This window comes from Schistosoma mansoni, chromosome 7, assembly GCF_000237925.1.
Source record: "Schistosoma mansoni strain Puerto Rico chromosome 7, complete genome".
NCBI lineage: Eukaryota > Metazoa > Platyhelminthes > Trematoda > Strigeidida > Schistosomatidae > Schistosoma > Schistosoma mansoni.
In genome coordinates, this window is record NC_031501.1 from 3,087,964 (window position 1) to 3,100,520 (window position 12,557).

The 12,557-nt window shown below is 36.2% G+C and overlaps 1 protein-coding gene across 1 annotated transcript in view; it reads right to left on the reverse strand.

The window, feature by feature from the left end:
• The window catches only part of Smp_212350 (hypothetical protein), a gene marked incomplete at both ends in the record, with an annotated part of 84,431 nt that overhangs the window by 9,396 nt on the left and 62,478 nt on the right, over window positions 1–12,557 (reverse strand). The window contains 2 exons of the mRNA XM_018798622.1: window positions 4,623–4,741; window positions 8,677–9,128. Of these exons, the coding sequence (XP_018653545.1) occupies window positions 4,623–4,741; window positions 8,677–9,128 (571 nt within the window). The remainder of the gene's footprint in view (window positions 1–4,622; window positions 4,742–8,676; window positions 9,129–12,557) is intronic.

Sequence of the window (12,557 nt, forward strand, 5' to 3'; positions counted from 1 at the left end):
CCTATTATATAGTTGAAGTTAGACATTAACACCGTTGGATGCCGGCTCAGTGGTCTATCGGTTAAGGGCTTCGGCTCGAGACTGGTAGCTCCTGGGTTCGAATCTCGCGAGTGCGGGATCGTGGATTGCGCACTGCTGAGGAGTCCCATAATAGGACGAAACGGCCGTCCAGTGTTTCCAGGTTTTCCATGGTGGTCTAGCTTCAATTGACTCACGCTTTCAAATAATCTAAGTTAGACATCTATTAAAAGTTAGGAAGTACTGATATGGAATATACGATGAGACGGTGAGACCTTTGAGCAACGCTAAGGTGACCTTGAGAATATCCATCGACTAACTAGGACTAAATGAGGGTTATAACACCAGTGCGATGAATTCGAATTATGATTTACAGTTGATGGTTAAGGTTAAGAATTAGATTTAATGTTTTTTCATTACGAACTGATATCAGCTAAAATGCCAAAACTCTATTTAGCCAAAACCTGTTATCTTAAACCTGATTGGTTCGTTCGTAAATTATAGTCTCATCATGAAAAGTTTACGACCTTTCACTATACAAGTTACAAAAAAGTACAATCATCAAAGTCATCATGGTGGCTGACAGTATGTATTGAAAAAAATGAACATTATCCAAATATCGATTCCTTAACTGGTAACATTTAACTGGTGATCACTCAATATTTATTATCATGATCGATCAAGAAATAAGAAACGGAAACTCATTGAAATACTTTGTGCTAATAATTCTATATTGTACTAAAATTATAACATTGAATAAAGCCAATAATTATAATTATAATAAAGAAGGACAAAATAGCTGTCTTATGTTCCCTGATTGCTGTTAAATGTTTAAATTAGGTTGATGGGCAGTATCAGTAAAGTTTAATTATCATTACAAAGCTCTGTACTGAAAAATGTATAATTTCAATCATACACAGGAGTATAAATTGATATCAACACCAGGACAAGTAAAAAAAAAATCAGAAGAATAGGATATATCATTATTAGAAAAGATCTGAATTATTTCGTTGTTGATATTTTCGACTAAATTTTAATAAACCTTTATTGGTACATCTGTATCCTGTGTAAATTGGATTGATATTACCATTCCAGGTATCAGTCAGTCAGCTATAATGTAGGACCAGGCACATATATGCATCCGTTCAAGTTGCCATACCTCATTAGCACAACAAGATGAACACCGGATTCATTGAAGTAGTCAATTTAATGGTGGTAATATATAAAAGAAAGATTGCATATAAGGGTATGGCACAGGAAGAAAGATAGAGATGAAGAAATTTCAATCTTAAGGTTTAAGGGAAGATAAAGAGTGTATACACCTGCGCCATTATGATCGATTCTAAGCCATGTCACACACAATCTCCAACTATTCGTTACGATAGTCACGCGGACCCCAACCAAGTAGTCTGCATCTACCAACATGGCTCGGATTAGAAGTTAGTGACTTCATGCTCTGATGCCACGTTTTGGTTTCGCCGCCCCTCACTCTTTTCCAACCATCCCCTACACTAGTCAGCATTACGCGTCGTGGTAATCGGTGTTCAGGCATACGTAACACGTGGCCAAACCATCTCAGTCGATGAAGGTTCACAACTTCATCAACTGATTTACCATCATTCCCTAATACCCTGCATCTAACCTCACTATTACTTACCCGGTGATCAATAGCAGATGCGAGCAATATTTCTAGGGCACCTGTGGTCAAATAATAGTAACTTACGAGTATCTTCTACTCTTAATGGCCATGTTTCACAGCCGTAAAGTGGAACAGATCGAACTGCTGCGCAGTATACTTGTCCCTTAATTGATAGACAGATATCTCGTCTTCGCCATAGGTGACGTAGGTTTGCAAAAACCAAACGAGCTTTTTGAATCCGTGCTGAGATTTCGTCAGACACCAACCCATTAGGGCTGATCAGACTTCCAAGACAAGTGAAGTTGTCGACGCGTTCGACTACTTCACTGCCTATTCTTAGTTCAGGTGTTGACGCAGGCCTGTCCTGGAGTCAATTGAAGCTAGACCACCATGGAAAATGTGGAAGCACTGGACGGCCGTTTCGTCCTATTGTGGGACTCCTCAACAGTGCGCATCCTTGATCCCGCCTTTATGCGATTCACTAAAAAGTATGTTTGGAATAAAAATAGTTTTGGCATAGTCTATGTAGAATGTTTAAATCACTCTAATTCATTACTGAATATTAACAGCGAATTAGAATCTACAATTTCAGCAGGATTGTAATTCTCTATGATATATGAATGTTCCTTAAGACCCTAATCAAATATTTATATGCGTTGGCACTAAATTATTTATGTACTATCTATCTTTCACAACAATAATGGGTAATAGAGGTTCAAACAAAATTAAAGAAATCAATCCATTCAAGACTGTAGATATATTTTACTAATTAGTCAAAATTAGCATTAAACTTAAGTTGACCATATCCTATCAACTAGGTAATTAAAGCCAAAGTGACCGTCGTTCCTGAACAAGGCTACCACTAAACTACTAATTTTTAAATAAGTAGCTACAACTACCATCATAATCTAAAAAATACACACCTATTGTGTTCAAATTAAGAAGTGTCATTTATGTGTGTGTGTGTATGGGCATTTGTTTACATTACATTTGTATTCTTATTTAGCATTTCATTAACAAAACAAACATTGATTACTCTCTTTAAAAAGAAATCACTTTAATCTAATCTAAAACCATCGATCAGCTGCTTTCTTCTCATTTCAATCCATTCACAGTCAGAACAGTAAGTGAATGTAGGCAAGTAAGTAAATACAGTAAATGAATGAATGAATGAATGAATGAATGAATGAACAATAGAAGCACGTGAATTATGATAAGTTTTTTTTGTTTCAGCATGTTGTATTTGCCGACCGTCAAAAAAAAGTATAGACAAAGAAATCAATAACATGGTTGGATTCCTCCCTAAGGTGAATGAGATTTACGAGTCATTCTTTAGATCATTTCTTTTGTAATTTACTGTGTTTAGGTGGGGGATTTTTCTCCCCGAGGAAAAGTATACATTACATTGAAATGATAATAATTTATTGGATCCTTTAATTAATGTTAGTTAAATCATACATTTTTCATGGAAATGTTTTTTTTTTAGAAATCAAGAATTCTACTACGTTTTTCCGTCAGCTTGTGACTAGCACACTTCAACTGTGTCGAGCATGGAATAAATATCGACCGTATTTAGTGTAATGTGGTCGCGTAATATCGCCAGTTGATTGAAGCCTTATTTATTTATTTAAGCACATAGATATTGGTACATAGGGGAACCAGATACATATGCGCCACACAAGTCCCATTTGATTTGTGTGAGGGCTATGATACTGTCCGGGTGCCCAAACGGAAACAGGGCCACACCCGGAGCCTTTGATCTACAGATTTGATCCACAAGGCAGTGGAGCATCGTAAGGAGATGCAATCCCATGGTAGCCGGTGACCGACGATTGATTCATACACCATTTGTTCCCTTAGGATACTGGAACCCATGTGCAATATTGGTTTGGAATCAGGGTTTTCCAACTCTCCTAGGTGGACTTTCCGTGTCCACCAACCCGGTTAAAGCGCCGGACATTCGCTTTTCGTTCTCTCAATTTCGTAAACAACACCCGTGGTGTGAGAAGGCAGTGAGTAGGACTTCCCTGTCAGAGGCTATATATTTGCGTGGCCATGTGAGAGTATTTCGAGAGGGAGAGCGGACTCTCCCCACTCTCGGCCGTACCAACGCATTTGAGGGCATTGAAGCCTAACGTGTACATCATTGGATGCCGGGTCGATTGCCTAAAGACTAAAGGTTCGTGATTGAAACTGAAGGTCCTGGGATCAACCCACAGCAAGAGAATAATGAATATACACTGCTGAGGAGTTCTAGTGTTTCCTGGTTTTTAATAATTATTTAACTACGGGTAGTCTGTGATGTCAACTACGAAATTCATAAAAACATCTCTAAACCTGCTCGCCTCTATAGTAATCAACCAATTTTTACGGTGGTCTAAAATGTGAACTGCATTAAAGAATTTGTTTGGTTGTAATGTTTTTGTGATCTAAAATTTATTAGTAAGTTAGTTTGGTCAAATATGTCGGTTTGACTGATCATAATCATTGCGGAGAAAAAGTCTCTACAATCATTAGCTAAAATAATTGCGAGATCTATGGTCTGGTAATCTGCACAAAGCTATGCAGTTCAATCCAACAGTCACTGACCTCATAGACTTATCCTAGATCCTGGTTTGACAACCACTTCTAGCTTTATTTCAGCCTACTTTTAAATCAGCGAACATCACCCATTGAAGTAGATGTTGCATACTTAATACATATGATAAAGACTTGTAAGTTTATCAACCAATCTGTCATCATTATCTAGTACTCTGTATCAAACTACTACATTACGTACTCAGTATTCCTAACAAAAACAGAAGCAATGCTTCAAAGGTATAAAGTACGTGCAGTTTTCATTATGTTACTACAACTGTTCCTGTCGGTTTGTTTTATATGCAAACTGCACCCAGTCGCACACACATATGTATATAAAGAAAACAAAAATATTTATTATTATTACTTCATATATTTGTTGACTTACACTGCTCGTTTAGCTTTACGTCTTTGATATTCACTTTCATCAACAACCCAAACTGAACCGGATGTGGTTTCCAATCGTCGAAAACATTTATGCAATGATAAATTATGCCTTACAGCATTCTGTTAATATAAATGGTGTAAAAAAAAAGTAGAAAAGAGAACCTTTCATAATAGAAAAAAGCAACAAAGATCGAAGAAATGGTAAAAATGTAAAGGAGGCAAGTTTTATCCCACTTGGATTGTGGCAATATTAGAGTAGTGAAATCCCATGACGCTTATTTTAGTGTATTTGGACCTATCTGCAGGGGAATATAGATGTAGCACCAGCTGTATTCCAGTGTCAATGTTCATAATATATTGAGATTCAACTAAAGTAGTATATTTTGTTAAACCTGTCAACATGTTATAAACTGAACCATTGGATCCAAATAGCCACAAATTCAGACATGCATAAATAAAATGTCGGGTTACATAATTTAAATCATAGCATGATTTTAGTTAAAAACCACTAGGAATCATAAAGCATCAGAAAATTGTTTCGCCCCGATACAGGACTCTTCAGCAGTGCCCATCCACTAGCGATTGAACTCAGGGCATTCAGTTTTGCAATATTACGGATTTATAGAAGCCAAACATGCAAACTATTAAATGGAGACTCAGAGGTATAAAGACAAAACGTCCATATGCGGAACTGAAGGTCCTGAACTCTATCTCTAGTGGTAAGGATGTGCATGTGTATTGCTGAGGAGTCACATATCAAAACGAAACAGTCGTCCAGTGCTTTCAGGTTCTCGAATGGTGATCTAGTTAAGATCAGTTAGTAATTTAAGCTCATCTTTTCATAAATACTTACTTGCTTATATCAATATCAAAATAATTACTCACAGTTAACTATTATTTTTATCAAATAGTAATGTAATCTTTTGTAATCAAATCAAATAACCCTTCTCCCATAAACTTAATATTGTTCAAAACAAACTAACATCATAGCAACTACAAACAATTAGCCCAATGTCAACATTACACAAACGGAGATAGGCAGATAAACAAATATACGTACATGTTGCCTTTATATATAAATGATAAATATTAGTTCTTTCAACAAACGAAAACATCATTAGTCGTCCATTTAGTAATATACATACTCATAAATGTGTATGAGTGTTCACCTGTACATTCATCCACTGTATCTATATCTCTCTATATTAAGACGATTGTTTATGGCTACAGTGTCAGTCAGTTACAGCGTAGGACCAGGCACATATATGCATCGGTCCAAGTTGCCATACCTCATTAGCACAACAAGATGAACATTGAATTCATAGAAGTAATTAATTTGGTGGTGGTAATATGTAAAAGATAGGTTGTATATAAGAATATATTACAAGAAAAAAGACAAATATGAAGCAATTTTAATCTCAAGGTTTAAGGGAAGATAAAGAGTGTATACACCTATGCCATTGTGATCGATTCTAAGCCATGTCACACACAGTGTCCAACCATTGGTTACGATGGTCGCGCGGACCCCAACCAAGTAGTCTGCATCTACCAACATGGCTCGGATTAGAAGTTAGTGACTTCAAGCACTGATGCCACGTTTTGGTTTCGCCGCCCCTAACTCTTTTCCAACCATCCCCTACACTAGTCAGCATTACGCGTCGTGGTAATCGGTGTTCAGGCATACGTAACACGTGGCCAAACCATCTCAGTCGATGAAGGTTCACAACTTCATCAACCGATTTACCATCATTCCCTAATACCCTGCATCTAACCTCACTATTACTTACCCGGTGATCAATAGCAGATGCGAGCAATATTTCTAGGGCACCTGTGGTCAAATAATAGTAACTTACGAGTATCTTCTACTCTTAATGGCCATGTTTCACAGCCGTAAAGTGGAACAGATCGAACTGCTGCGCAGTATACTCGCCTATACATTCATCCACTGTATCTATATCTCTCTATATAAGACGATTGTTTATGGAGGCCAAAATTAAATGAAACTAGGTAAACTAATAAATAAACACCACAATAGAACTCATTATCAGTCTGTTCACTATCATCATCATAATAATAACAGTGATAGGTGTACTTACACATGTGAGAGAGACAAAGTGAGATATGTGTCCATTTGCTTCTAGGTGTGATAGCGACTAATTAGGCACAAGTTTTTAACTTGACATGATCGAAAGTTGAAAGCAAACACATCGTTGATAACAATAATAATAATAACGATATTTGTAAGATTAGAGAGCAACATTTGAAAAAATCTTCCTAGTATCTTACTAACAACGTAACTAGTCACTATTTTAAAAACATACTACTACTAGTCATTTAAGTAGTGATATAATGAGGGGGGTGGAGGGAGGGAGGAAAGGAAGAACAATTTAAGAAATAAACATTTAATGTGTTGGTTGTTAGTGTTTGTTTTTATTTTGTAGACGACAACTAACAAATATATATTGTAGTATCTTCCATTAAAAACACAAACACTTATTTTTTACATGACATATCCACCATGTGTTGTACGGTGGGCAATAGAAAAACTAGTTGTCTGGTTATTAATACTATTACTATTTTTGTGGTATGTGCTACTGATGTCGACAGATATAAGTACTATGTATCAGCAATCGAAAGCGAAATGTCTGGAGGCAGAAGTTTAAGAAGATCGAAGGAAAGAGAACGAGAACAGAGAATGATTAGTGTGGAAACGAAGAAACGATCAAGTCTGAGACAATTGATTGACATTTTGCAAATGAAGTATTTACTGTATGGTTCTCAGATTTTACTAACAGATTCTGTAATTTTGTATTCAAACACATCTGATTGTCCGCTTCTATGCTCTCGTTCACTATATTATCACCACTATTACTATTACTAATTATAGGGGGGATTTAGTAATCGCTTGTTGAGATTTGAATGATTTTCCCTGGTCGGCATTTTTTAACAGGGTTGTTTTCCAGAAGATGAAGTAGCTGACCTCATGTCAAACTCTCTCCTTCTATTCGAGCTTGAGACTGACAGCACGCCCAAAAAGGCTCTCATGAGAGGTAACAGCCGTAAGTAAGTAATTAGGTTGTTAAGATTTAGTCAAAACTCCAGAAGTTATTTTGTGAGCGTTCTCATTTTATCGTTGTACCGATTGCACAAGCTAATGAATCGGTGAATAATGAATTGGTCATTTGAATCAGATAGTGCTGAGTTCACGTCCCAATATGATAAGTATAAACAATGGGATATAAATATACTCAGCTGATGATGAGCCCGAAGCAGGATGAAAGAAGCATCCTGAATTCTACTGTTAGTCATCATAAAACTCTATCAAAAACTCCTCATACATTTATAGCTGATTATGAAGATAGTACACCACAGAAAAAAATCTTTTTCTGGAAGGTCGACTAGACGTTTCAGTGAGGACCATGAAGACTAAAAACTCTAGTCACGAGGAGGAATAATGTCAACATGGCAAGGTGATCAAAACACTGAACACATACTCAGAAGATTCTTAACAAAATGAATTTGAAAAATGTCTACTGTATATACAATTCCAGCAAAATGTGTAAGTGGAAAGATTGAAAAATGTCTGCGTGAAACAATAAAGCAACTGAACTGTTTGACTTGTAGATCATCCTTTAAAAGCAATGAAAATGTAAATGAGATTCATAATAAAAGCGAAATCTATTCTAAAGGAACCAGTGCACCTAATTATTGGACAAATATTAATAGGCATACCCTATTTTTGTTAACAAGTAACATAACTAATACTAAACACAGATCAAGGGAGCAGTTCCCACCAATTACCATTAATCTTCATCTGACATAACGAACCCAGTGTCAAATCACTTAAACGAATGACCACGATCGAAACTTGATCTATTGGATTCCATAATCTCTAAGGTCTTATCCAAAGAGGAAAATGATTAATATGCAGTGATTGGTCAACCAGAGTACAACTATGCACTTCAATTATTATTAACACATTTTCCTAATTATTTTCTTTAAATAATGAAATCGAAAGAACAAAACAAACAAACAAACAAGAACAAATAACTCACTTTCCATGTAGCTTCATTTTGTCGAAAATAAGCAAATTCACGTTGTAACCATACGTAAATTGCACTTAATGACAATTGTTGTCCCGGTGATTCTAATATTGCTTGACGTATCAAATTAGCATAAGTGAATCTGGGACGTGCACAATGTGATCGATAGTATTGTCTTTGAGCTAATGATGAATTGCTATTATTATTGTTTGTAGTTGAAGTAGTACCATTTGTATTTAACGTGGCTGTCATCTTTGTTGTCGGTGATGTTGTTAACGTTGGTATTGTTGTAACAGTTGCAGTGGTTGACACTGTTGTCAAAGATGAAGTTCCTGTCGATGCTGATACTACTGCCGGTACTACAATTACCGAGGATGACAACGATGTTTGTTGTTGTGACGATGATGATGTGTATGCAAGATTTTCGCATGTCATCACCAATGAATTTTCAGAATCCATAGCTTCTGGTATATTACAATGAACTTTAAAGGGGAGGCGGGGTGGAAAAATACAAAAAAAAGAAATCAATAACGGTTCCAACTGAAGCATAAATACAAGTTGATAAGTATTCACACGCTGGTAGGAATAGGTCAGTTAGTCGTAGCTAGAAGCAGAGTAGAACCTAGTGTGGACCAATTTAAATCATCATACTATACCAGCTCAGAGTGATGAAATTATCAAGGAAAAAGCTCAAATAGCAGAAACACTATAGAAATAGATAAGTTGGTTCACGAAGAAAGAAGAAAGTTGTGGGATAATCATGTATAAGACAATTTTAAAACTCAGGATCTAAGTGAGAAAACAAACTGGGAATGAATCCGCACTATTGTGATTGATTGTGAACTATGGCTATTCAACATCTCTAACCATTGGTTACGATAATCGAGTAAACTCTAACCGAGTAGTTCACATCTATCGAAGTGGATAAGTTCAACAGTCAATGATGATTTTATAGACAAATGCTGTGTTTAAGTCCAGTACTCTCTCATTTTTTCTCAACACATCATCCCTATTACTTTCATTATTTTATCAATTAGGAAATTGAATAAGTACATGGACAGATAAAAAGGTTTCATCAATATACATTTTCGGAGCATTGGAGACAACAATTTATTTGCTCGTTATTTTCGTATGCGGGAAGTCATCCTTCTTTTGATATTTAAAAAAATGCAATATCTAGCATTTCGAACACTTTTCCGGTTATTCAGTGAGTGACAGCTGCTTATTAGAGCACGATTTTCACTGATGACTTCTTTTTAATTATCTGAAGTTATCCACATATGTCTTCTATGAGGACATACTCTAGAGCATCCCAACATACCGGATGAAAAAAAAGAAGGGAAATTTAGAGTCTGAAATGAAAACCTCAGAGAAAATTATGCTGTTACATGCACCATTCAGTAAACAGATGGGAAAATGCCTTAAACTGCTTGATATCTAACACATATTAAACATTGTGAAACAGCCGAGCTACAAATCCCTATTCCGCTATTTTATTGTTTATATTGTAAATCTAAATTTCTAATTCTTAGTGTTGAATATCTCCATGAGAACCAACTTTCAATTTGACCATAATTAAAGGCTTTTTTAGTGGTCGGTTGTTCTTTTAGTGTGTTGTTTTCCGCACTAATTTTAAAGTCGTTGTACATGTTTTTATATGCATATATGTTACTTTCTTGGAACTGAATCACACTTGATGGTGAAGCTCCGGGAGAGGTAGAAGCCGATATATCTCCAGGCAGCACCATTAATGAACAAGGTGGATCCGATGCAGATGCGAAGGCACGAGTTCTCAAAGTGAGGGCAGCATTCATACAGTTGAAGAATATTTGGGGCTCAGACAACACCAAAGTAAGAATTTTCAATGCTAATGTCAAGACAGTTCTGTTGTACAGAGCTGAGACTTGAAGAACTGCTACAACCACCATTAAGTAAATACGGGTATTTAAAAACAACTGTCCATTCAAGATACTGCAGACCCATTGTCTAGTGACTATCAATAATAATGGACTCAGACAGAGAAAAAACCAGCTGAAGAGAAATTCTAAGGAAAGCTGCTAGGGCTGGATAGATCACACTTTCCAGAAATCATCAAACTGCATCACATAGCAAGCCCCAACTTGGAGTCGTCAAGGTAAGAGGAAAAGAGGCAAATCAAAGGACATGTTGTACCAGGAATTTAAGGCGAACATCAAAAAGATGAATAACACTTAGAGATCCCAAGACAAAGTTAGTGTCAGATTCCGGCCTTATTCTCTAATGAAGGGCAATTAGCTTGAGTACATAAGTTGTTTGCTTTGATCAGTCTTTGTTGATCTTCAACCAAATATATCTCACTCGCATGATTTATCTTATGGAGTAATCGGGGATAAGAGAACAATGGAAATCCTGATGGTATCCAGGAGTCGGTTGACTGGTAAACTGACTACACTATCAGCTGTACAAAAAAGGTTACAAACTATTTTATAATGTGCAAGTTATGTAAATATTTCCCAAAGTTGAAGCGTTTATTCTACTTTATTTCAACAATTCCAGCGTTATGATGAATAGCATTCTGTCATCAGTTCGTGATTTAAACTATGGAAAATTTTCAATTCCCGTTCCTTATGCAAATAATGATCATGTCCACACTAGTGACCAGCTTCAATATGTAACTTCTGGAGTACTAGTGCGAATCTGTGACCATTGGAGTTCAATCATTTCGGAAATGAGGCAGGTAATGGAAGATTAAAGTTAAATATGTACACTAATGAATGACGGTTCAGTGGTCTAGAGGTTAGACCCTAGCACACCAGAATGAAGACCCTGATTTTGATTCTTGGATGTAGGGTCGCGGATAAGCAATGCTAAAGAATCTCTTATTAGGACGGAACGTTCGCCTAACGCTTCAAATGGTAGTGGTCTAGCTAAGATTATTTCGTGATTCAATTTCTGATCATTACCAAATGTTTCAAAGAAGGCATCAGGAAAACATGGATCTATGGGTTTTTTGGTTTATCTACACTCTATGGTATATGGCTTGTCTAATTAAAAGATATACTATGTTCGCTGATCGGTAGACTGATATATTTGTACATCTTTGAACAGTTCCTCGATTATCGTGGAACGACCAAGACAATGTTGGGGTTTGAAGCAGATTGTGCAGAAAAGATGACAGGTCAATTAATGAGATTGTGAATTCGCACCAAATGAAGCAGTTGAGACAAAGTGTTACTTTTAGTTAACCACGTCTACTTCGGGGGTGACGCTAACGAGTGTAGTGGTAAATTGGAAAAAAACTAGGGTTGGTCAAACCAAAACATGTCATAATTCCATGACGTCACTAACTGTCAGTCTAAGATTATAATAGATACTAATCTTATATGAATATCAGTTAGTTAATTGGTTGTCATCAATTTAGAACTTAACAGTAATGTAGATCAGTAGACTGTATCATTATACTTCAAATCAATACAATCAGAGAGTAAATTAAAAAAAAGAAAATCAAACTAGGGGAGAGTTAAATCCAAAATGAAATGAAAACCTAAACATGTTACAACTACAGTTTAAATGAAGTAAATGAAATTCCAGAATGGAAAGTTAAGAACGACATTGAACTGCAGATGAATTTATAAGTGGCACTGTGTGACCTAGTCTGGTCCATATCACGTCTCCTCAACTGAATTCAATAACCATAAATTAAGAGGTTATCACATAGCCTCTTTTTCAGGAAGTTTGCGTTTGTAAACACGAATTAGATGCATGGTCAATAACTCCATAGATTAACATGGTGTTTTGATATTCTGCTCTCGTTTCTTTCAATCTAATTATATCACAGCTAGTATTGTACAATAGGTTCACAATGATAAAAAGGAAAAGAATATGGTATGAAAAGACAGACTGGAAAGATATGT